General features: G+C 41.4%; 1 protein-coding gene and 1 long non-coding RNA gene across 5 annotated transcripts in view; one reads left to right on the top strand and one right to left on the bottom strand.

The window, feature by feature from the left end:
• LOC114554115 (uncharacterized) overlaps positions 1-18,846 on the top strand; it is a 22,786-nt gene extending 3,940 nt beyond the window's left edge. Inside the window, exon 3 of the long non-coding RNA XR_003692389.1 lies at positions 18,808-18,846. This is a non-coding gene — a long non-coding RNA (uncharacterized LOC114554115). The remainder of the gene's footprint in view (positions 1-18,807) is intronic.
• The window catches only part of ip6k1 (inositol hexakisphosphate kinase 1), a 55,607-nt gene that overhangs the window by 1,104 nt on the left and 27,003 nt on the right, over positions 1-27,500 (bottom strand). For 2 of the 4 annotated variants that reach the window (XM_028575732.1, XM_028575731.1), the window contains exons 4-9: positions 17,938-18,071; positions 16,369-16,495; positions 10,642-10,882; positions 6,642-6,820; positions 4,387-4,562; positions 3,343-3,576 (exon numbers count right to left, since the gene is read on the bottom strand). In XM_028575732.1, coding sequence (XP_028431533.1) covers positions 3,343-3,576; positions 4,387-4,562; positions 6,642-6,820; positions 10,642-10,882; positions 16,369-16,495; positions 17,938-18,042 — 1,062 coding nt within the window. In that variant the 5' untranslated portion in view covers positions 18,043-18,071. Of the gene's footprint in view, positions 1-3,342; positions 3,577-4,386; positions 4,569-6,641; positions 6,821-10,641; positions 10,883-16,368; positions 16,496-17,937; positions 18,072-27,500 lie in introns of all 4 variants that reach the window. The other 2 variants (XM_028575729.1, XM_028575730.1) reach the window with 1 other exon arrangement.

The following is a 27,500-nucleotide window of genomic DNA, read 5'->3' as shown; positions in this document are numbered from 1 at the left end:
GTCTCTGTGTGTGTCTCTGTCTCTGTGTGTGTCTCTGTCTGTCTCTGTCTCTGTGTGTGTCTCTCTGTCTCTGTGTCTATCTGTTTCTATCTCTGTGATTTTTTTATAAAAAACTTGATTTATTGATTTGACCCCCCCCCTTCCATTTAAAACAAAATAACTGTGAACTGTAAATATATTTAAAAATTTATATTTATTGTATTTAATTAAAGTGCATCAACATAAAACACAACTGGAAAGGCAAACCCTTTCTCTGAGTGAAAAGTCTCTGTGCAGTGTGCAACAAAGATCGTTAAACATCGATTCTTTTGAAAATATGAATCGATTTGACCTACCAACACGACTCCTGATTCGATTATGATTATCAGGTCAGCGATTCGATTCGATTTGATAGGACAGGAGGGGGGTCAAACTCAATTTCCCAGAAGGCCACACTGGAGAAAGAGAATCCCACCGAGGGCCAGACATGGAGAGATTATTGACATGCTTTTGTTACTGCATGTCACTTCTCTTAAACATTTTGCGAGCTTTTTTTCCTCATTTTTGTTGTTTTTGTTCCAACTTTTTTGTGGCTTTCTCAGACATTTGTCACCTTTTTGTAAATTTGTTGCTTTTTCCGACATTTTGTTGACATGAAGTCCTACAAAAGTCATCAAAAGAGTTCCTTAGCCATCGTAGAATTTAGCAAATCAAGAAAAACATGATACTTTATAAACAACAACCAGTTTCTCAGGCTGAATATTAAAACTCTCTCTCTGCTTCTTCTTCTGGGGGAGTTTCTGAGTCTCAGAATCGGCAAAGCTGCCAAATTCTGCTTTGAATGTCACATAATTGCACACACGTGATGTAGGAGATTTAATTCAGAGCTTTCGAGCTTCAAAAACCAAACATTCTGCAGTGCTCTAATACTAAATAAACTGGATACATAAAACTATACAGCACTGAGCACATGGCTCTTCCACTGAATGTGTAAAACATACCGGAATATGTAAACAGAAATGTTGTTAGGCCGACATTACATTATAATCAGTCCTTCCAGAAAAATTATGAGTTGTTTTGTGATTGTTGCGGGGCAAAAGTCCTTGATTATGTAGCACGTTTTCTTAAAAAATGCGATGGAATATGCTATATGATATTTATGCAATTTAATGCAATGAAATTAGGGGAACTTGCAAAAATTGCGATTTGATGAAAAAGTGATTTTTCGATACTCAGAGGACTGGATAATTGTTTCCGGTGCCATAAAAGTATCAACGTTCGGTGACAAGGCCCGAGCCCGACAAGTACATTTTGATTGACGAAGGGCTGGCCGATTTGGAGAAAAAAAAATCAGATATCACGATATTCTTGACCAAATACCTCGATGTCGATATTGTAGGGCTGGCAAATGGTGCTTTTACAAAATATTAGATGAAAGAATTACAATAAAATTAGATAAATAATCATCAGTAATGTGGATATAATGACTAAGTGGGTAAAGGTGAATAATAGATCAGCTAGAACAGTCTGGTAAGTTCATAAAAGTACATCACTTTACTGTAATGTAGCCTTTAGAACCAGGAAATGACAACACACATATTACGATATCCAAAATCTAGTCTCATATCACGATATCGATATAATATCCATATATTGGCCAGCTCTAATTGACGGCTTTTTAAAAAGATGTTATTCAAATGTGCACGCACGCTCGTGCACGTGTGTGTGCGCGTGTGTGCGTGTGTGTGTGTGTGTGTGTGTGTGTGCACATTTGAATAATGTCAGGCTGTAAACGGGTTCAGGCTTTTTTTTTTTTCACACACACACACACACACACACACACACACACACACACACACACACACACACACACACGCACACACACACACGCACACACACACGCACACAGACAGTCTGACAGACACACACACACACTCGCACACACACACACACATGCACACACACGTCTGTATTACTATCTTTGTGGGGACTTGTCATTGACATAATCTTTCCCCTGGGGACTTGTCCTAACCTTGACCATCACAACTAAATGTCTAACCTTAACCCTTACCCTAACCTTAACCATCACAACTAGATGTCTAACCTTAACCCTTACCCTAACCTTAACCATCACAACTAAATGCCTAACCTTAACCCTTACCCTAACCTTAACCATCACAACTAAATGCCTAACCTTAACCCTTACCCTAACCTTAACCATCACAACTAAATGCCTAACCTTAACCCTTACCCTAACCTTAACCATCACAACTAAATGCCTAACCTTAACCCTTACCCTAACCTTAACCATGACAACTAAATGCCTAACCTTAACCCTTACCCTAACCTTAACCATCACAACTAAATGCCTAACCTTAACCCTCACCCTAACCATAACCTAATTCTAACCCTAATCCTAAAACCAAGTCTTAACCCTCAAACAGCCCCTTTAAACTCGTGGGGACCAGCATTTTGGCCCCACGAGGCTGTGCAGACCCCACAAGTATACTGTAGTCCCCGGTTTTTGGACCCCACGAATATAGTAAAACGGGTACACACACACACACACACACACACACACACACACACACACACACACACACACACACACACAGACAGACAGACAGACAGACAGACAGACAGACAGACAGACAGACAGACAGACAGACAGACAGACAGACAGACAGACAGACACACACACACACACACAGACAGTCAGACAGACACACACAGACAGTCAGACAAACACACACAGACAGACACACACACACACACACACACACACACACACACACACACACAGACAGTCAGACAGACACACAAACACACACACACACAGACAGTCAGACAGACACACACACACACACACACACAGTCAAACAGACACACACACACACACACACACACACAGACAGTCAGACAGTCACACACACACACACACACACACACACACACACACACACACACACACACAGTCAGAGACACACACACACACACACACACACACACACACACACACACAGAGACACACACACACACACACACACACACACACACACACACACACACACACACACACACACACACACACACACACACACACACACACACACACACACACACACACAGCTCTTTTACCTTTTGTTAAGAATGAGTCATGTTAATGTTTTAACATGATGTACTCATGACTAACGGAGGCCATAGGCACGAGTCTGAGCCCGGCCCGAGCCCGAGTAAAATGATACAAATTCGGGTTTCGGGCAAAGATCTCCGCCTCTAAAACCCCCCAAACTTGACAAAGGTAAGTCCCCTGACTAACCCTGAAGAATAAATGGGCCCTCATCCATCCCAGGCCCGGCTCACCTTTCCCTCATAGATGATGAGCAGTGAAGACGAGTAGAAGCGATAGGATGCCTGCCTCTCCAGCACCGCCTTCAGAGTGCGAAGCTTATTGAGGATTGGCTCAAAGAGGTCCTGCCTCAGTCCCTTTCCGTTGTGCATGTACTGGTAGAGGGCCTCGCGGAAGCCTTCGATCGACAGGCCACGGCCGTAGTACTTGTTCCTGCAGAGGTAGTGACCGGTGCTCAGCTGGTACACCTGCAGAGACACGACACCAGAACAGCTGTTCACAGCAGAGCCGGGACAAATCTGTGATTTCTTTTGTAAAAAACTTGATTTACGATTCGATTTTCCCCCATTTTCATTTAAAAAAACAAAATAACTGCGAACTGTAAATATATATTTTAAAAATATATATTTATTGTATTTAAAAGGTATAGTGGAGGATTTTCCTTTTTCCGGGTGGATCATCAAGACTATTGGTCCTCCTGGTTGTCAATCATTCTGGTGATATGTTCACGTCTCTAGCTTTCAAGTGTATATGTGTAAATATACACACATATACACACATATACACATATACATATGTATATGTGTATATGTGTGTATATATATATGCATATGTGTATATGTGTGTATATATACACACATATACACATATATCTCTCTCTCTCTCCTCTCTCCCTCTCTCTCTCCTCTCTAGACCTGAATCTATTTTAGATTCCTCAATGAGCTTCATGAGGTAGTCACCTGAAATGGTTTTACCTTCACAGGTGTGCTTTGTCAGGGTTCATTAGTGGAATTATTTCCCTTATTAATGAAAAAGCAAAGGGTGGCTACTTTGAAGAATCTAAAATATAAGACATGTTTTCAGTTATTTCACACTTTCTTGTTAAGTACATAATTCCATATGTGTTCATTCATAGTTTTGATGCCTTCAGTGAGAATCTACAATGTAAATAGTCATGAAAATAAAAAGGAAACGCATTGAATGAGAAGGTGTGTCCAAACTTTTGGCCTGTACTGTATGCGATGATGCTGTCTGAACCTTAGGGGCAGTTGTTGTACCTGCATGCCACACACTCTGACTCCCAGCGTTGCCGAAGTGCTCTGTTCACATTTCCTGATCTGCCTCGCCGCCTTCTCCTCGGAGGCATCGTCTCCGTGCTGCCTGGTGCCCATCTTCAGGTCCAGGATGCAGGGGTAGGAGAAGTGGTGAACCACGTTCTCCAACAACAGGAACTCTGGTTCAAATGATGCAGTTAAGGAGCAAACTACCAGAGCTGCCACCTCTTAGTCGATCAGTCGACTAATCGGTCGTTTCGGTCGATTAGTCATGTTTTATGCTTTTTTCTGAGCTACTGAGCATGTGCGACGACAAACAAAGATAGTATAGAAGAAAAGATGTCTCACTCTGTAGCCAAAACAGAGACCTGAACACAGGGTGAAAAGAGGAGCTGCAGCAATGTGCAGCACAACAATAATATGGTGTTTTTTGATAATTAAACCATGTAAACACTGTCGCACTGCTTGCTCTTGAGGGAATTACTGTAATTGCTGGAATTGTTGGGGCTTTGTAAATTATAGAGCGTGGTCTAGACCTACTCTATCTGTAAAGTTATGATTTGATACTATAAATAAAATTGAATTGAATTGAATTAAACCTATTCTGGGACAACCTCAAAATACAATTACGAACCTGAAAATGAGCATAAAATGAGCAGAATATGAGCTCTTTAAGCTCTCCGCCGCAGAGATGATGACTGGACGGTGATACCTTCGATAATCTGAATGCACCATGTGTGTGCACAGAGAACCAGCCCTGCTGGATCTGCTGGGACTGAAGGCAGATGGCCTCTGTGGAGGACACAGTGTGTGTTTCTGTTTCCAGACAGCTGCAGTCGGCTCTCTTTGAAGCTGAAAATCAAAGCACAACCTCTGACCGGATAACCTCAGATACCCAGACCCCGCCGGGCTTTAAAGCGAAAGAAACACAGCGGCCAAGCAGTGGAATTGCAACTTCCTTGTCCGTCACATGATGCCCTCTGGCCCAAAAAGACTTTTTCCCATAGACAAATGGGAAAGAGGCGTTATTATGGATCCCACGTAACTTCTAGGCAAGTCCCGCCCTACGAAGCAGCTCGATTGGTTGGGGTTAGGCACCGACCTCGAGTGGTTAAGGTTAAGATAGCTGATTGGGTGGCCGGGTTGGCTCAGTGGGTAGAGCAGGCGCACATATACTGAGAGGTTTATGCCTCGATGCAGAGGTCCAGGGACGATTCCCTGCATGTCTTCCCCCTCTCTCTCTCTCTCTCCCCCCTCTCTCACCTAGCTGTCCTGTCAAATAAAGGCGGAAAAGCCCCCCAAAAAATACTCTTAAAAATAGGGGGGGGATAGGACCTGAACAAATCGGGTTAAGTTACCTTGGCCAATACCAGTGTGTGAATGCTACTGAAGGGCAGGTCTTGCCTAGAAGTTGCGTGGGTTCCATAATAACGCGGGAAAGTCAGTGGATACATTTCTTTGAGCGTCACAACCAAGATGGTAAGCTCACTACTCCATGCATCGATTATTTGATTAATTTTAACACCTCTTTGTGTAAACATACACGCCCCCTTTCTAAGTGACGTGTTATCTAGATGCATTTTGAGCTATCTGCGTGTATGTCTACGCTGTATACAGCAGATGTAAACATACACGCCACTTGGCGTGTTATCGCGAGAAAACGACACGCAGGACCTGATCCCCGGTCTCCTGGGTGTAAGTCCTGTTGTTTGACCCATCCCCCCAACCCCCCAACCAACCTCCCTATGCAGATTTTCATCCTTTCATACTACTTGCTACGGCGTCAATTCACACGCAATCGCAAGGTAATGTAAGTCAATGGAGGCCAAACACTCTAAAAAGAAGTATGCGTCTTGATAATACGCCATTAATGGCAGACCAATTGGCTTGTCATACATACACCACGCCATGAGATGAGTCTGGTCTCACTGACATTTACATTCAGTGCCTTATTGCAACAGTACACAACTCCATACTCAACAACTAAAACCACCAATCAGAAGTGTGGGCAGTAGCTGACTTCTCCTGGCTCATATTATGTAGCCAGCATCACTACATTTACAATGGTTACAGTACTATGTAAAAACATCAGTGCTTGTATATACATATTTAGATCATTTCTACAGCTACATTCCTTCAGGCAGTTTTTTCTTAGATTTTAATGCTGTGGATGAAGCTAGCAATTGGATTTACATTATTCTGTCAAATGGAAAAGGACTGCCGAGTGTCAGTGAATGAGACAGGTTGAGGAAGGATACTGAAGAGTTTCCGGTCCTTGGATTCAGATCTCATGCGGCTGAGCTGCTGTTTGTGGCAGCGGAGGCTCCAGGGGTTGTGGCTGATCTCTGAACTCAAACCGCTGTTCCAGTCCAACATCTGGAAGGGAACGTCCGAGTGGATCTTTGGGTCGAGCCTGGGACTCTTCAGCTCTGCCAGACTGAAGCGAGGAGGAGAGGATCATTAATATTAGAAGAATGACTGTTGGTGCCCCTGTGTTCAAACACTTGTATTTACAATGGATTTAATGGTCTGCACTAGAGGGTGACACGGGAATCAATTGTTGCTCCCATCCCATCCCGAGCCCACGAAAATACTCCCGTCATATCCCGATCACTAGCCAGTGTGTGCGTTTGGTTAATCGCGGACAAATCACTGAGGTTGCCTCGGAAATTTAGGCTACACTATACATGCATTACCTGCAGGTCTAGGTAACATGTATTACCTGCAGGTCTAGGTAACATGTATTACCTGCAGGTCTAGGTAACATGTATTACCTACAGGTCTAGGTAACATGTATTACCTGCAGGTCTAGGTAACATGTATTACCTGCAGGTCTAGGTAACATGTATTACCTGCAGGTCTAGGTAACATGTATTACCTGCAGGTCTAGGTAACATGTATTACCTGCAGGTCTAGGTAACATGTATTACCTACAGGTCTAGGTAACATGTATTACCTGCAGGTCTAGGTAACATGTATTACCTGCAGGTCTAGGTAACATGTATTAACATGTATTACCTGCAGGTCTAGGTAACATGTATTACCTGCAGGTCTAGGTAACATGTATTACCTGCAGGTCTAGGTAACATACATTACCTGCAGGTCTAGGTAACATGTATTACCTGCAGGTCTAGGTAACATGTATTACCTGTAGGTCTAGGTAACATGTATTACCTGCAGGTCTAGGTAACATGTATTACCTGCAGGTCTAGGTAACATGTATTACCTGCAGGTCTAGGTAACATGTATTACCTGCAGGTCTAGGTAACATGTATTACCTGTAGGTCTAGGTAACATGTATTACCTGCAGGTCTAGGTAACATGTATTACCTGCAGGTCTAGGTAACATGTATTACCTGCAGGTCTAGGTAACATGTATTACCTGTAGGTCTAGGTAACATGTATTACCTGCAGGTCTAGGTAACATGTATTACCTGCAGGTCTAGGTAACATGTATTACCTGCAGGTCTAGGTAACATGTATTACCTGCAGGTCTAGGTAACATGTATTACCTGTAGGTCTAGGTAACATGTATTACCTGCAGGTCTAGGTAACATGTATTACCTGCAGGTCTAGGTAACATGTATTACCTGCAGGTCTAGGTAACATGTATTACCTGCAGGTCTAGGTAACATGTATTACCTGCAGGTCTAGGTAACATGTATTACCTGTAGGTCTAGGTAACATGTATTACCTGCAGGTCTAGGTAACATGTATTACCTACAGGTCTAGGTAACATGTATTACCTGCAGGTCTAAGTAACCTACATTACCTGTAGGTCTAGGTAACATGTATTACCTGTAGGTCTAGGTAACATGTATTACCTGCAGGTCTAGGTAACATGTATTACCTGCAGGTCTAGGTAACATGTATTACCTGCAGGTCTAGGTAACATGGTCTAGGTAACATACATTACCTGCAGGTCTAGGTAACATACATTACCTGCAGGTCTAGGTAACATGTATTACCTGCAGGTCTAGGTAACATGTATTACCTGTAGGTCTAGGTAACATGTATTACCTGCAGGTCTAGGTAACATGTATTACCTGCAGGTCTAGGTAACATGTATTACCTGCAGGTCTAGGTAACATGTATTACCTGCAGGTCTAGGTAACATGTATTACCTGCAGGTCTAGGTAACATGTATTACCTGTAGGTCTAGGTAACATGTATTACCTGCAGGTCTAGGTAACATGTATTACCTGCAGGTCTAGGTAACATGTATTACCTGCAGGTCTAGGTAACATGTATTACCTGCAGGTCTAGGTAACATGTAACCTAGGTCTAGGTAACATGTATTACCTGTAGGTCTAGGTAACATGTATTACCTGCAGGTCTAGGTAACATGTATTACCTGCAGGTCTAGGTAACATGTATTACCTGCAGGTCTAGGTAACATGTATTACCTGCAGGTCTAGGTAACATGTATTACCTGTAGGTCTAGGTAACATGTATTACCTGCAGGTCTAGGTAACATGTATTACCTACAGGTCTAGGTAACATGTATTACCTACAGGTCTAGGTAACCTACATTACCTGTAGGTCTAGGTAACATGTATTACCTGCAGGTCTAGGTAACATGTATTACCTGCAGGTCTAGGTAACATGTATTACCTGCAGGTCTAGGTAACATACATTACCTACAGGTCTAGGTAACATGTATTACCTACAGGTCTATGTAACATGTATTACCTACAGGTCTAGGTAACCTGTATTACCTACAGGTCTAGGTAACATGTATTACCTGCAGGTCTAGGTAACATGTATTACCTGCAGGTCTAGGTAACATGTATTACCTGCAGGTCTATGTAACATGTATTACCTGCAGGTCTAGGTAACATGTATTACCTGCAGGTCTATGTAACATGTATTACCTGCAGGTCTAGGTAACATGTATTACCTGCAGGTCTAGGTAACATGTATTACCTGTAGGTCTAGGTAACATGTATTACCTGCAGGTCTAGGTAACATGTATTACCTGTAGGTCTAGGTAACATGTATTACCTGCAGGTCTATGTAACATGTATTACCTGCAGGTCTAGGTAACATGTATTACCTGCAGATCTAGGTAACATACATTACCTGCAGGTCTAGGTAACATGTATTACCTGCAGGTCTAGGTAACATGTATTACCTGCAGGTCTAGGTAACATACATTACCTGCAGGTCTAGGTAACATACATTACCTACAGGTCTAGGTAACATGTATTACCTGCAGGTCTAGGTAACATGTATTACCTACAGGTCTAGGTAACATGTATTACCTGCAGGTCTAGGTAACATGTATTACCTGCAGGTCTATGTAACATGTATTACCTGCAGGTCTAGGTAACATGTATTACCTGCAGGTCTAGGTAACATACATTACCTACAGGTCTAGGTAACATGTATTACCTGCAGGTCTAGGTAACATGTATTACCTACAGGTCTAGGTAACATGTATTACCTGCAGGTCTATGTAACATGTATTACCTGCAGGTCTAGGTAACATGTATTACCTGCAGGTCTAGGTAACATACATTACCTACAGGTCTAGGTAACATGTATTACCTGCAGGTCTAGGTAACATGTATTACCTGCAGGTCTAGGTAACATGTATTACCTGCAGGTCTAGGTAACATGTATTACCTGCAGGTCTAGGTAACATGTATTACCTGCAGGTCTAGGTAACATACATTACCTGCAGGTCTAGGTAACATGTATTACCTGCAGGTCTAGGTAACATGTATTACCTGCAGGTCTAGGTAACATACATTACCTGCAGGTCTAGGTAACATGTATTACCTGCAGGTCTAGGTAACATGTATTACCTGCAGGTCTAGGTAACATGTATTACCTGCAGGTCTAGGTAACATGTATTACCTGCAGGTCTAGGTAACATGTATTACCTGCAGGTCTAGGTAACATGGATTACCTACAGGCCTAGACCGTTTAATTATGTAATTCCTAACGGAGATCTTCTCACACTCAAAACAGACATTTCTCTGTCCCGTTCCGGTTGATTTCTACGCTCTATTCCGTCCCTATCACGTTACCAACAGTGAGATTCATTGAAAAATTGTCACCCTCTAGTCTGAACTATTCACACAAAGTAGACTGTTGACAGTTCTGTGAAGTCTTTGTTTAGTTGCCCCCCAAACAGAAGCTGGAACCAGATCATTTTTGGAATTGTTTATAGCTAAATTATTACTAAGATAGCTGGACTAACTATTTCACCACTGGTTTATTTTGCTATCTTCTCCTTTAATGTGCTCTTACCTATCAGAAGTGTCGGTATCGTGTGCCTCCCTCCTGTCGGGCCGCTCCTCCTTGTGTTCGGAGGCCGAGGATGAGCGATGGAGGCTGCGCCGCGAGTGTTTCCTCCTCGGCTGCTCCCTCTCTGGGAGGTCGCGCTCCTCGTGCTCCGCGGCCCCTCCCTCTGTGTTGCTCTCCACGTAGGGGTAGGCCACCAGGTTGATGTAGCCGTCAGAGTCACTTTCGAAACAAACCATCACCACACCTGACAGGACAGAGCAAAATAACGACACAAAGTTTAGAAATAACACATTTATTACAATACCAAGACACACAGAAATAGTGGAAGGTGTGTTGTTGATTCTCAGCATGTGGCTGTTTGCCAGAATTTGGCCCACGAGAGAGAGAGAGAGAGACATCATGGCTTTCAAACGAGCAAAGGGGCAGTTGGTCAAGACCACACCCCCACCCTCCACCTTGCCCCCCCTCTCTCCTCCTCAATAGCTACAGACACAGAAATGGCACTTCCTAAGGAAAGCACATTGTGGGACTGGCTCTAGTGGCTGTAGTTCTGCACCAAGGCTGAATTTCGGGAAAGAGACTTCAGATACAGTATTAGGGGACCACTAAGGTCTATATAAAAGAGACTTCAGATACAGTATTAGGGGACCACTAAGGTCTATATAAAAGAGACTTCAGATACAGTATTAGGGGACCACTAAGGTCTATATAAAAGAGACTTCAGATACAGTATTAGGGGACCACTAAGGTCTATATAAAAGAGACTTCAGATACAGTATTAGGGGACCACTAAGGTCTATATAAAAGAGACTTCAGATACAGTATTAGGGGACCACTAAGGTCTATATAAAAAGAGACTTCAGATGCAGTATTAGGGGACCACTAAGGTCTATATAAAAGAGACTTCAGATACAGTATTAGGGGACCACTAAGGTCTATATAAAAGAGACTTCAGATACAGTATTAGGGGACCACTAAGGTCTATATAAAAGAGACTTCAGATACAGTATTAGGGGACCACTAAGGTCTATATGAAAGAATCCAAAGAGCACCATGTCATGGGACCTTTAACAATCCTTTATTGCCCAGGCTCTACTTTTGACTGGTACTGTATGAGAGATTCTAATGAGCTCCACAGAGATGAAGACTTTATGACAAAGAGCAACAAAGCTATTTTTATTCAAAAGACATAAAATCAAATAAAACACCCAAATTCTATGGAAATAGTGAAGTGATCATTCATTTTACTTGTGAAGAGCATTGTAGGGAACCAAAGGACAAGAGGAGGATTAAAGTTGGGTATTCCGGTCATTTGTCATACATCTGTGTACCAAGATTTAACAAATGTTCTGGAAATTCAATTGAGATAGAAAAGACAGATAGAAAATATCAGAGACAGATTTATTTAAACATTGAGCTTCAGATATTTTTAGCTTTACAAACAGAGAAGAGCATCTCATCCCCTCTAAGTTAATCACTGAACATCCTCCTTGTATGTCCAAATTTAATTTTGCGTCGAGTTTGCTCCAAAATCAACTCCAAACTGAAGAGTAAAATCTTTCTCCGGCTAGCGCCGAGTGTGCGCTCTGTCCACAGGAAACTGGACTTCTTCACCCCCTCCACACCAGGAGACATCTGATCTAATAATGTCAGACACTTTCTGGACAAAACAACCTTGACAGGTTCAGAAAGTCATCCCTGGGCAGCTGTCTGTCTGCTCTTATTTAATCAGCAGGACAATGGTAGTGGCCAGAGGTCCATGGCTAAATATAGACTCCTTATGGACCACTGTTGTCATGGCACTGGGGCCCACAACACCAGCAAGGTGAACTGGTGGGAATACAGACAACTGCAGCTCACTGTAGTGGGTTTATACCACCAGCTCTCATGTAGAGTACCTCCATGAACGAGAGGAACGTGGGATGTATTTTAAGTTATGAAGTGTGTGTGGCCGGGTTGGCTCAGTGGGTAGCGCAGGCGCACATACACTGAGAGGTTTATGCCTGGACGCAGAGGTCCAGGGTTCAAAACCGACCTGTGACAATGTCCTGCATGTCTTCCCCTCTCTCTCTCTCCCCTTTTTCATCTAGCTATCCTGTCAATTAAAGGCGGAAAAGCCCCAAAAAAATCATCTTAAAAGAAAAAATCCAGTAAATTATAAAGTGCAACATTTTAAAGTGGACATATTATGCTTTTCTGTATTTTCTGTCTTATCTACAATGTTATAATGTCAGATGTTCATGTTAAACGTGGCCAAAACTTCAAATAATTCAAATTAATGAGGTAAATGTATTTTAGACAAATGCTGTGAGCTAAAACGATTTCCGGTTGTGTAGTATTTGGTTTACAAGCCTTTAAAAGGTCCAATGTTTGGGAATTTCTCCCGTCTAGCGTTGAGATCATATATATCACAACCAGCTCTCTCTCACCACGCAGTTCACAGTAGGTACAGCTACGGTAGCCTTCACGCTTCAAAAAGCCGCTCTCTTGCTCTTTTCAGTCTTCAAGAAGAAGACTCCTGTTCCTGAAATTTGGATTTTTAACACATGTGGTCCTTTGTTTATTAGCTAATAGCGGAAGAGGAGGAGAACGGCAAACAGCACTGTACATCCGGTAAGTCAGACTACACCTGCTCCATCCACCATCAAAATCTCTCTTCGGGCCCAATTCTAACGATCTGAGGTCACGGTGTGAAGCGCCTGGAGCAGGTGTGTTTAGGGCGTGTTCAAATCCACTTTTGCTAGTTTGACGGCGGTAAAGAGGGTCTGTGTTTAGGGTGCCTGGTCCTAAAGGGTTGTTCTTAGTGTCTTCATTAATCAGAGGTGTGTTTTGGGCGTAACATGCAATCAACCAATCAGAGATCATCTCCCATTCATCAACCAATCAGAGATCATCTCCCATTCATCAACCAATCAGAGATCATCTCCCATTCCCTTTAAAAGCCAGGCGTGTTTGGACCTTGGAGCATTGCTGTTATGATGGAGGATTTACACCCTAATATTTTTATTAATAATCTTCTGCATGTGTGCGTGTGTGTGTGTGTGTGTGTGTGTGTGTGTGTGTGTGTGTGTGTGTGTGTGTGTAACAAGCATAGTGTGTGTGTGTGTGTGTGTGTGCATGAGTCTAGCAGCATTGTACTAATGCTCTGTTAAAATAACAATGAAATGCTGCTTTATTGACTTTAGACCAGGTTTTTGTTGGTCAATGGTGCGATCACTTCCCACTGCCTCAAGATAGGAATACTCCCAGAATGCACCTGAACACACCTCCCTGTAAGACCAGCACGCCCAGAATGCACCTGAACACACCTCCCTGTAAGACCAGCACGCCCAGAATGCACCTGAACACACCTCCCTGTAAGACCAGCATGCTCATGGGCCACAGATGGGTGCAGGTACATTTACTATTTAAACGACGTGGGTGCTGGAAGGGAAACTGACCACTGCAGCGATCTTAAACTAGCAAAGAGACTTACTAGTTTGCTAAAATTATAAATAGGTCACTTACATAAGGATAAGGTGTGTTATGTGTGTGTGTGTGTGTGTGTGTGTGTGTGTGTGCGTGTGCAGGCTGGCTGTCCGAGTGTGTTTGGGCCTGTTATTACAGCAAAAGCACGTGGAAACAGCTCCATTACGGTGATGAAAAACAGAGCAGCTAAACCACTTCACTGCCAGTAAACATCCGCGATTCGGTCTCTCTCTCTTCTGTCTCTTCTGGTCTTTTCTGTCTGCCTTTGCATCCGCCAGCGAACACAGAGGAGTAGAGATCAATTAGAGCAGTGTTTGAATTGTGTGGTAGCCCCCAAATCCCTAAAAGAGACCTGGGCTCCTCTGAAAGCAACAATTCTGGGCGGTTTCTCTCTTTATTGCTGGCCTATTTAATATTTTATAAAACATACCAGTCAAAATGATTGTTGTTCACACGTTTTCCACTTTAAATCAAAGCATTTCTAATCTTAAAATAAATTATATGACGAATGAAAACACATTTTAAGTCTGCGGCTCTTTGAACTGGTCTTCATCTTCTGTCGATGACATAATTGTAGACTTGGCATCGGGTGTTTTTATGTATTATGACTGTGGGCTGCTTTCAGATTGTATTTTCTTGTGCGCCAATCTGTGTGTGTAAGTATTGTGTGTGGATCTGAAGTCAGATTAGATGGATTTATCTACAGTAAACTCATCTGTAATCTTGTGTTGAGGCTGTGAGACAGTAGCTGACACTCAGTCTCAGTACCGCGATTCATCGAATGTGAAATATTTAGTTGAATGTTTGGTGTAACGTGTGATTTAACATTTTTTATTCCACTTTTAATTATTATATTTTACTGTTTTTTTCATAAGATAATTGCTGGAATAATGTAGCCTACCACAGATTGTTTACAGACATGTCCTGTTTTCAGTGGATCTTTCTTATTTTATTACTTTATTTAACATGATCCTAGAAAGTGCATAGAAAGTGAAAATTGAATCGTAAATAAAATACAAATAAATTGCAATATCTGGCAGGAAAATCACAATTGGATTTTTTCCCCAAATGGTTCAGCCCTGCTCAGTACAAGAGCCTTCAGCCGAGAATGTGTTCACGATGTAGAACCACTAACCATTAAGCCAGACCCACATCCAGATGTTGGGTCTTTGAACGCACCATTGGTCAGGGCTCATTTATTTATTTTTATTTAATGTTTATTTGGCAGGGACAAATGCATAGAACATTGCTTTATAAAGAATACAAAGTAGATGCCATGCATACAGGTTTATAGCCTGACTAATTTGCAACCCCTGTCCTTGGTTAGGCTTTTAAAATTAAAACAGAAATGACAGAGTATTAATATAAAATTTGTGACTATTAAAATACATACAATAAATACATCTCATACATGAAATAAAATATGAACTTAAATGAATGTAAAAATCACTATAAAACTGAGTTTAGACACATTTAACAATACAAGAACACAAAAGTATGCATATGTCTATGCATGCTAACTTATGCAACATTATGTTTGTATGAATTGTCTTATATCTCAATCCGAGGGGCGGGATAAACTGTTGTCTTTCAAATTCCTTCTGCACCAATAGGACAGTGCTCCAACCAATCAGAGCAACACTAGCTGATAGATTCAACTTTAAACACATCTTCCTTTTTTAAGAATGACTTCAGTGACGTTCTTTGTTCTTTTCTCAAAGAAAAGCTGACATTACTGTGAACTCCTTCATTCTGGTGTCTGCTCTCTCAGTTTACCTTCGTTCAGTAGGGTTCAACACTTGTTCATTTTTAGAACTGTGAACTTAGTTAAAAATGTTGAACTAGTATGAACTATGAACTGAGCTTAGTTTATTTTAAAATGTGTGAACTGAACTTTGAACTAGTTCATGTAGAAAGGGAACTTTCCCAACACTGGTTGTACTAACACTGAACATCATATTATTATCTTTACTAGGGAAACAGTTGTACATTTTTACTCCCCAACTTGTACATTAACTTTATCTATAGGCCTATCTGTTGAATCAGTTGTACATTTTATTTCCAAATTGTATATATTTTAAATATTGCTTGTGTAGTATTCAATTATTATTTAATGTATATTGTTTCCTATTATTTAACATATACTCTGTATGTGTGCTGTGTGTCTGATATTTTTTTCTGCTGCAACACCATTATTTCCCATTTTTTTGGGATCAATAAAAAAAATCTAAATCTAAATCTAAATCATGGGCTGGCACTGACCTTTATATTCTGGGGTGAACTCCTTCATCTCTGGAGGGAGAGACTCGTAGAAGCGCTGCTCTCTGCTGATCAGAGGCTTACACACCGTGTGGTCATCATAACGCATCATACTGGTGTGACCCCCAACCTGCACGCACGCACGCGCACACACGCACACACACACACACACACACACACACACACACACACACACACACACACACACACACACACACACACACACATACACACACACACACACACACACACACACACACACACACACACACACACACACACACACACACACACACACACACACACACACACACACACACACACACACACACACACACACACACACACACACACACACACACACACACACACACACACATACACACAGACACACACACACACACACACACACATATACACACAGACACACACACACAGACATATACACACAGATACACACACACAGACATATACACAGACACAGACACACACACACACACACACACACACACACACACACACACACAGACATATACACACACACACACACATACAGACATATACACACAAACACACACACACACACACACACACACACACACACACACACACACACACACACACACAGACATATACACACACATACAGACATATACACACAAACACACACACACACACACACACACACACACACACACACACACACACACACACACACACACACACACACACACACACACACACACACACACAGATTAATAATTTTGGATAAGTCTTTTCCTGGTTTTAAAGTGTCAGTAAGTGATGTAATTTTCTGAACTTACCAGACTGTTCTAGCTGATCTATTAAGTGCCTTTAACCACTGAATTATTATATCCATACTGTATATATATATATACACACACATACAGTACAGGCCAAAAGTTTGGACACACCTTCTCATTCAATGTGTTTCCTTTTTATTTTCATGACTATTTACATTGTAGATTCTCACTGAAGGCATCAAAACTATGAATGAACACATATGGAATTATGTACTTAACAAAAAAGTGTGAAATAACTGAAAACATGTCTTATATTTTAGATTCTTCAAAGTAGCCACCCTTTGCTTTTTTTGATAACTCTGCAAACCCTTGGTGTTCTCTCAATGAGCTTCATGAGGTAGTCACCTGAAATGGTTTTACCTTCACAGGTGTGCCTTGTCAGGGTTAATTAGTGGAATTATTTCCTTATTAATAAAAAAGCAAAGGGTGGCTACTTTGAAGAATCTAAAATATAAGACATGTTTTCAGTTATTTCACACTTTTTTGTTAAGTACATAATTCCATATGTGTTCATTCATAGTTTTGATGCCTTCAGTGAGAATCTACAATGTAAATAGTCATGAAAATAAAAAGGAAACTCATTGAATGAGAAGGTGTGTCCAAACTTTTGGCCTGTACTGTATATATAAAATGTTGTGAAAGCACCAAATCTCAACCCTACAATATCGGCATTGATATATGTGGTCAAACATATTGTGATATTTGATTTTCTCCAGCTGTGTGTTTGAGTCAGCCCATTCCTACCGACCTGGTGTATGAAAGGCTCCAGTGGAACGCCTCCCGCCCGTGGTCTCGGTGCAGCCCCCCCCCCCTGTAACTTGTTGTCCATGTTGTTGGTGTGAGGGAGGCACATGGCTCCTGGCGGACGCACCGTGCCTCCTCCTGCAAAAGGAGAAAGGGATTTAAGATAAAGAAGGGTCAGAGAAAACTAACCTGGACTAGTTTCACAGTAAAACTAACCTGACTCCACCAGATGGATCGCTTCGCATTTGCTCGGCATATCCGTCTGGGAACTTTCCGTTAGGGCTTTGACTCCCAACTTCGTTATTCGAATATCATTTGAATATTTTTAAAAAATAGTGATATTCAAACAAATATTAGGCAGCCCTTAATATTCGAACCTGTTATGGGTGTTATTTTTTGTAAATGTGTTTGCTGTTAAACTTGAAAGCTCCGAACTTCCTGTTGAAAGTATACTGTTTGTGTTTAATCTTGGGTCTGACTTGATATCAATATATAAGTCTTACTGAAGGCATTTAATGGTCAAAATATTATTAATAAATATTTAAATATATATAAACAAACAAACTTTTTTGGGCAAAAGTCAAAGCCCTACTTTCCACTGAAGAAATTTTGGGAAGGGGCAAAAATCCTGGTTAGCTGATTGGATAAACCATCTGTCTATCACCACCTATAGAACTATAGGGCCAAATCAACCAATCAGATCAAAGTCTTGCCGAAACCAGTCGGGAGAAGAGCAGAAACATCTTTTCCTCCGAGAAAAGCCTCCAGTGGTGTTTTTTGCTCTTCTTTCAATGAAGGACTACTTTCTAATTCAGATAAAACTTGCTGCGATAGCTACGCTCATCTCATCCGAGGAAGCCTCCACGTTGTTTAGACTGAACAGTCGCTTCTCATTGGTTCACACCTAAACCCGCCTCAAAACTCAACGCTGATTGGTCGGTCGTTTGGTGAACGGCTCCAAATTTTCTCTATCTCAAGATGCCAGACTGATCTGAGAGGAGAACTGGAGCTCACCAGATCAGGACACTCTCACCTGGCTACAATAAAGCTGCTCCTATACAAAAAGTAAAAAAAAAGTATCTTTATTAGTCTCCCAAAGGAGAAATTTGTTTTGGACACCAAGAGAAATGGCTGCAAGAGTTACAACAGAGACACACAACAAGCACAGGGTTCAAACAATTACAAGACAAATGTACAGTAAGCATTTGGGCTACTCAAAGAGCTCTGCAAATTGCAAATTACCGTTTTCTATACTTGTGCAAAAGAGCCATCCTTCCTGCATTCTTCTGTTCTCCCATACATGCCTTACAAACACTAATTCCTACTTCCATAAGCATCCATGCATTCAATTATATACTCCATCAGCACTGCTCGTCCACCCACACTTTTGCTTATTTCAACACATATAACCTGGCCCTAAGGTGCACAGTTCTGACTCAGGCTTGGTATCATTCCAAATGTTTAGATGCTATACGGAAGTTTTTCTACAAAACCTTTATATTAATTTAATACAACAAGTAGAGCTGGGCGATTTGTTTCCCTAAAAAAATCTGCTCGATTTACGATTCGATTCGATTCCCCCCTCCATTTAAAACAAAATAACTGCAAACTGTAAATATATTTTAAAAATATATATTTATTGTATTTAATTAAAGTGCATCAACATAAACAAAATTGCAAAGGCAAACCCTTTCTCTAAGTGAAAAGCCACTGTGCAGTGTGCAACAAAGATTGTTAAACATCCTAATTATTTATACTGTATTTGGATTAAAAAAAATCGATTTGACCTACCAACTCGATTTTAAAATCAAATTGATTTTTTCCCCAGCCCTAACAACAAGCCAATTTTCTAATATTAAATGGTGTCTAAACATAATCAGCTACACAGCTTCACAAACTGGCAAATTAACCCTAACCCTCAGGGCCATGGACGCATTTCAATTAATGTTAAGAAATATTTAGCTTAAAAAGGAGAACTCCGGGCAATGTTTACGTTAATCTTGATCGCTATATCTATGTGAGTACTGATGATAGCAAAAAAAAAAACGTAAGATAAGATAAAGAGTGCCTTTGTGCCTCTTAACAGACACAACATGCAATTAAAATGTCTGTACAACATGAACAGGGACCTTACGTGACAACAAGAGTTCTCCTTTAAGACCATGCTCACTGCAGTTTGGGCTCCAAAAAAAATAAATCAAAGTGAGCAACATCTTACCCCATAATACTCCTCTGTGGCTTTCTTTAATCTATGTACAGCAAGCTGTTGAGTTTTACCAGACAGAAGGGATGTTAAAAGGTCTCTTTAATGTTGCTGTATGCTGATATTTGATTTATCTCAAAGATTATAAACCAGGGATGCACCGAATCCAGGATTGGGCTTCAGATTCGGCCGAATATTGGGCTTTTTTAATGGGGTTAAGTACTGTATGAGAGGACTAGTGTACTGTATGAGAGTACTAGTATACTGTATGAGAGGACTAGTGTACTGTATGAGAGGACTAGTGTACTGTATGAGAGGACTAGTGTACTGTATGAGAGTACTAGTATACTGTATGAGAGTACTAGTATACTGTATGAGAGGACTAGTGTACTGTATGAGAGGACTAGTGTACTGTATGAGAGTACTAGTATACTGTATGAGAGGACTAGTGTACTGTATGAGAGGACTAGTGTACTGTATGAGAGGACTAGTATACTGTATGAGAGGACTAGTGTACTGTATGAGAGGACTAGTGTACTGTATGAGAGTACTAGTATACTGTATGAGAGGACTAGTGTACTGTATGAGAGGACTAGTGTACTGTATGAGAGGACTAGTATACTGTATGAGAGGACTAGTGTACTGTATGAGAGGACTAGTGTACTGTATGTGAGGACTAGTGTACTGTATGAGAGGACTAGTGTACTGTATGAGAGGACTAGTGTACTGTATGAGAGGACTAGTGTACTGTATGAGAGGATTAGTGTACTGTATACTGTATGAGAGGACTAGTGTACTGTATGAGAGGACTAGTATACTGTATGAGAGGATTAGTATACTGTATGAGAGGATTAGTATACTGTATGAGAGGACTAGTGTACTGTATGAGAGGACTAGTGTGCTGTATGAGAGGACTAGTGTGCTGTATGAGAGGACTAGTGTGCTGTATGAGAGGATTAGTGTACTGTATGAGAGGACTAGTGTACTGTATACTGTATGAGAGGACTAGTGTACTGTATACTGTATGAGAGGACTAGTGTACTGTATGAGAGGACTAGTGTACTGTATGAGATTACTAGTATACTGTATGAGAGGACTAGTGTACTGTACGAGAGGACTAGTGTACTGTACGAGAGGACTAGTGTACTGTATGAGAGGACTAGTGTGCTGTATGAGAGGACAAGTGTACTATATGAGAGGACTAGTGTACTGTATGAGAGGACTAGTATACTGTATGAGAGGACTAGTGTGCTGTATGAGAGGACTAGTGTACTGTATGAGAGGACTAGTGTACTGTATGAGAGGACTAGTGTACTGTATGAGAGGACTAGTGTACTGTATACTGTATGAGAGGACTAGTGTACTGTATGAGAGGACTAGTGTACTGTATGAGATTACTAGTATACTGTATGAGAGGACTAGTGTACTGTATGAGAGGACTAGTGTACTGTATGAGAGGATTAGTGTACTGTATGAGAGGATTAGTGTACTGTATGAGAGGACTAGTGTGCTGTATGAGAGGACAAGTGTACTATATGAGAGGACTAGTGTACTGTATGAGAGGACTAGTATACTGTATGAGAGGACTAGTGTGCTGTATGAGAGGACTAGTGTACTGTATGAGAGGATTAGTGTACTGTATGAGAGGATTAGTGTACTGTATGAGAGGATTAGTGTACTGTATGAGAGGACTAGTGTACTGTATGAGAGGACCAGTGTACTGTATGAGAGGACTAGTATACTGTATGAGAGGACTAGTATACTGTATGAGAGGACTAGTGTGCTGTATGAGAGGACTAGTGTGCTGTATGAGAGGACTAGTGTACTGTATGAGAGGACTAGTATACTGTATGAGAGGACTAGTATACTGTATGAGAGGACTAGTATACTGTATGAGAGGACTAGTGTGCTGTATGAGAGGACTAGTGTACTGTATGAGAGGACTAGTGTACTGTATGAGAGGACTAGTGTGCTGTATGAGAGGACTAGTGTACTGTATGAGAGGACTAGGTATGTATGTAGTATGCTGTATGAGAGGACTAGTGTACTGTATGAGAGGATTAGTGTACTGTATGAGAGGATTAGTGTACTGTATGAGAGGACTAGTGTACTGTATGAGAGGACTAGTGTACTGTATGAGAGGAATAGTGTACTGTATGAGAGGACTAGTGTACTGTATGAGAGGATTAGTGTACTGTATGAGAGGACTAGTGTACTGTATGAGAGGACTAGTGTGCTGTATGAGAGTACCAGTGTACTGTATGAGAGGACTAGTGTACTGTATGAGAGGACTAGTGTACTGTATGAGAGTACCAGTGTACTGTATGAGAGTACCAGTGTACTGTATGAGAGTACCAGTGTACTGTATGAGAGGACTAGTGTACTGTATGAGAGGACTAGTATGCTGTATGAGAGGACTAGTATGCTGTATGAGAGGACTAGTGTACTGTATGAGAGGACTAGTGTACTGTATGAGAGGACTAGTGTACTGTATGAGAGGACTAGTATGCTGTATGAGAGTACTAGTGTACTGTATGAGAGGACTAGTGTACTGTATGAGAGGACTAGTGTGCTGTATGAGAGTACTAGTGTACTGTATGAGAGGACTAGTGTACTGTATGAGAGGACTAGTGTACTGTATGAGAGGACTAGTATGCTGTATGAGAGTACTAGTGTACTGTATGAGAGGACTAGTGTACTGTATGAGAGGACTAGTGTACTGTATGAGAGGACTAGTGTACTGTATGAGAGTACCAGTGTACTGTATGAGAGGACTAGTGTACTGTATGAGAGTACTAGTATGCTGTATGAGAGTACTAGTGTGCTGTATGAGAGGTTTCTATCAGTCTGGGTGGGGACTACCACAGGTTTCTATCAGTCTGGGTGGGGACTACCACAGGTTTCTATCAGTCTGGGTGGGGACTACCACAGGTTTCTATCAGTCTGGGTGGGGACTACCACAGGTTTCTATCAGTCTGGGTGGGGACTACCACAGAGTTGTCGATTGTTATACTCAGGTCCTGGGTAGGAGAGCCCTTCCCTGGAAGGAAAAGGAGCTCAGTCTTGTCAAGGTTGAGTTTCAGATGGTTAATGGACATCCAAGAAGAGAGGTCAGTCAGACAGGCCGAGATACGTGCTGCTACGTGAGTTTCAGACTCAGGAAAGGAGAGAATTAGGTGGGTGTCATCTGCGTAGCTGTGATAAGAAAAGCCGTGCGATATATGAAGTGGATACCAGATCAGCCCATCCCACCCTCCCTCCCTCCCACTCACTCACTCCACCCCTACAGGTCCGACCATACTTTCTTACAGAAAAAAGTAAGAGTGAATACTAGCCTTCAGTATAACATAAAACAAGCTAGCAAAAACAAAATGAGCCTAAAACCAGACTGGTGCAGGAAGGAAGTACCTAGCAGGGATAGGTAGACAAGAAATATAAAACAAAGAAAATAAAACTAGAAACTGCACCAAATGTTGTATAAGCATGTTAAACCATTACCTGACATTGTGTAAATATAAATGAAGTTTTGTGAACACCATGTCCACATACGCTAGAAAACCACCCCACATCTTTTGAAACTCTCCAGGTTTACCCTTCGAATTATACATAATCTTTAGAGCTGAAACGATTCCTCGAATAACTCGAATAATTTGATTACAAAAAATCCTCGATGCAAAATGACTTGTCTCGAAACTTCGATAACTCAACGTTATCAACGGCTGGAGAAAACAACAGAAATTGTCCAAAGTTTGGAACCAGTTCAAACGTGATTAAAACTAAAACTATGTCAGTGTCTACTGCAAAATCAAACTAGCTTACCTCAATAATAGCACGACGTCAGATCAACAGAACAGAAAACATGGAGTCTAACTTAATCATCCATTCCACGAAGAGGACCCAACGATGAAACTACACCAAACACAACAACTACCAAAAACAAAGACACGAAAATAGGTAGTGGAGACCACAATCTGATCTAAAGAGCTGACGCGTTGACAACCCCTGCGGAAAAACAGCTGATTGTTGTGCATCTCTCTCTCTCTCTCTCTCTCTCTCTCTCTCTCTCTCTCTCTCTCTCTCTCTCTCTCTCTCTGTCTCTCTCTCTCTCTCTCTCTCTCTCTCTCTCTCTCTCTCTCTCTCTCTCTCTCTCTCTCTCTCTCTCTCTCTGTCTCTCTCTCTCTCTGTCTCTCTCTCTCTCTCTGTCTCTCTCTCTCTCTCTCTCTCTCTCTCTCTGTGTCTCTCTCTCTCTCTCTCTCTCTCTCTCTCTCTCTGTGTCTCTCTCTCTCTCTCTCTCTCTCTCTCTCTCTCTCTCTCTCTCTCTCTCTCTCTCTCTCTCTCTCTGTGTCTCTCTCTCTCTCTCTGTGTCTCTCTCTCTCTCTCTCTCTCTCTCTCTCTCTGTCTCTCTCTCTCTCTCTCTCTCTCTCTCTCTCTCTCTCTCTCTCTCTCTCTCTCTCTCTCTCTCTCTCTCTCTCTCTCTCTCTCTCTCTCTCTCTGTCTCTCTCTCTCTCTCTCTCTCTCTGTCTCTCTCTCTCTCTCTGTCTCTCTCTCTCTCTCTCTGTCTCTCTCTCTCTCTGTGTCTCTCTCTCTCTCTCTGTCTCTCTCTCTCTCTCTCTGTCTCTCTCTGTGTCTCTCTCTCTCTCTCTGTGTCTCTCTCTCTCTCTCTCTCTGTGTCTCTCGCTCTCTCTCTGTGTCTCTCTCTCTGTGTGTCTCTCTCTCTCTCTGTGTCTCTCTCTCTCTCTGTGTCTCTCTCTCTCTCTGTGTCTCTCTCTCTCTCTCTCTCTCTCTCTCTCTCTCTCTCTCTCTCTCTCTCTCTCTCTCTCTCTCTCTCTCTCTCTCTCTCTCTGCGGAGAAACAGCTAATCAACGACCTAATAGCATAAGTGTAACAGAGCTGTTTAGCATTGTAATCAAATATATAAATGAAAATAGGTATAGCTTATTTTATATATTGTATAACTTATATAATATATTGGCCTATATACAGATCAGTCTCAGGTTGAAACTTATAATTCTGAAAGTTAAATTGGACAACTTAATGTAATATTTGTGTATGTTTAATGTATGCCTTAGTTTGAGATTGATATCATTTGAGAAAAAAAAAACTTTAAAGAGGTGATAGAATGATTATATAGGGTATTTTACACTGTTCCTTAAGGTCTCCTAATAGGGTATGTAACATTGGTTGGGCTGAAAATTGCCCGAATGCTATTTTATTAGGCCCTTAACTACCCTGTGAATATGGCTCTATTTGGAACAAGAGCTTTTCTTCCAAATATGTTATGCTCATGAATATTCAGAATGAGCTACGCGCTGATTGGTTTGAGCAAACTACATAGAAACACATGGGAGACTCGACAGCAGGTCTCACTGCAAAGTTATACATTGTTTATCGGGCCATTTCGTTATTAAATTCACTTCGGAGACTTTTTTTTAAGCGAGAAATCAACTATATAAAGCTCAAATATGGAACGTTTTACGAAAATTGATGGCTTATTTCAAATTTGGTAAGACTGTGTGTCGGAGGACCTGTAGCTCCCCTCTTCCTGCTAGCTAAATGGCCCGTTGTGTGAGAGGGAGAGCGCGGTTAGCGAGCTTGTTACACCAGCAATCTCTTACCACACTTACACACATGTCCCACCACTTATACAACATCTAACTAAACGTCTTATAAAGCTAACAACGGTGTCCGGTTTCAAGTTAATGAAGGCTAGGTGTTTTGTTAGCTGCGACTGTCCTTTCAATCCTATCTATGTGTAGCTACAAATCATGGATAGTTAGCTTCATTTTCGGTCGTAATTTAAGTATATTTACAGTTTGAATTTCGTCACGCCACTTATACAACATCTAACTAAATGTTTTATAAAGCTAACAACGGTGTCCGATTTCAAGTTAATGAATATTTGTGAATTTCAGAGGAATTCTAGGAGGAGCTAGCTAGCTCTCATTGATAGAGCTACATCCAGCCGCAGGCTCTATCAATGAGACTCACGGACAAGAGGCGTTTATTTCCCCAATCGTTCGTTTAAATAACTCAACACATTATAATTACACACATTAATAGATTAACTGGAACCTGTGGTAACAGATTGCTGGTGTAACAAGCTCGCTGACCGTGCTCTCACTCACACACACCGGGCATTTAGCTAGCAGGAAGAGGGGAGCTGCAGGCCCTGGAGCTCTGTCAGAGCACCGGCGTTTGGTAGTCCATTAGCCCCAAACTGATATGAACTGCTACCTCCTCTGTCAGCTCTAGCCACTGAACAGAAAAAAGCAGAGAAATCAGACCAATCACAACAGCTGGTCATTCTGACATCATGTTGCCTGAGCTCATTACTATTCATGAGCTCGCCCAGTTGGGCTGGGTAAAGGATGCTGACAGCCAGGCTCTCATTGGCTAGCTGTTAGCCAATCAGAGTCAAGCAGCTTAGCTTGTTGAATATTAATGAAAACTGGCAGAAATCGAGCCGAGTCTTCCTGCAGGCTTTCTATACCACGCTAGAATGGCTTGAAACAAGGTAACCAAGGTTATAGAGTCCATGGTAGACCTTCAGACATCACCACAAAGTCATGACATAGGCCTTAGTGGTCCCCTAATACTGTATCTGAAGTCTCTTTTATATAGACCTTAGTGGTCCCCTAATACTGTATCTGAAGTCTTTTATATAGACCTTAATGGTCCCCTAATACTGTATCTGAAGTCTCTTTTATATAGAGCTTAGTGGTCCCCTAATACTGTATCTGAAGTCTTTTATATAGACCTTAATGGTCCCCTAATACTGTATCTGAAGTCTCTTTTATATAGACCTTAGTGGTCCCCTAATACTGTATCTGAAGTTTCTTTTATATAGACCTTAGTGGTCCCCTAATACTGTATCTGAAGTCTCTTTTATATAGACCCTAGTGGTCCCTAATACTGTATCTGAAGTCTCTTTTATATAGACCTTAGTGGTCCCTAATACTGTATCTGAAGTCTCTTTTATATAGACCTTAGTGGTCCCCTAATACTGTATCTGAAGTCTCTTTTATATAGACCCTAGTGGTCCCTAATACTGTATCTGAAGTCTCTTTTATATAGACCTTAGTGGTCCCTAATACTGTATCTGAAGTCTCTTTTATATAGACCTTAGTGGTCCCCTAATACTGTATCTGAAGTCTCTTTTATATAGACCTTAGTGGTCCCCTAATACTGTATCTGAAGTCTCTTTTATATAGACCTTAGTGGTCCCCTAATACTGTATCTGAAGTCTCTTTTATATAGACCTTAGTGGTCCCCTAATACTGTATCTGAAGTCTCTTTTATATAGACCTTAGTGGTCCCAGAGGTAACCAAGGCATTTTTTCCACAAATAATGTTACAGAGTCCAT

Source organism: Perca flavescens, chromosome 4 (assembly GCF_004354835.1).
Source record: "Perca flavescens isolate YP-PL-M2 chromosome 4, PFLA_1.0, whole genome shotgun sequence".
In the NCBI taxonomy this organism is placed as follows: Eukaryota; Metazoa; Chordata; class Actinopteri; order Perciformes; family Percidae; genus Perca; species Perca flavescens.
The sequence above is the reverse complement of the archived record's forward strand: the minus strand, read 5'-3'. Positions and strand labels throughout refer to the sequence as shown.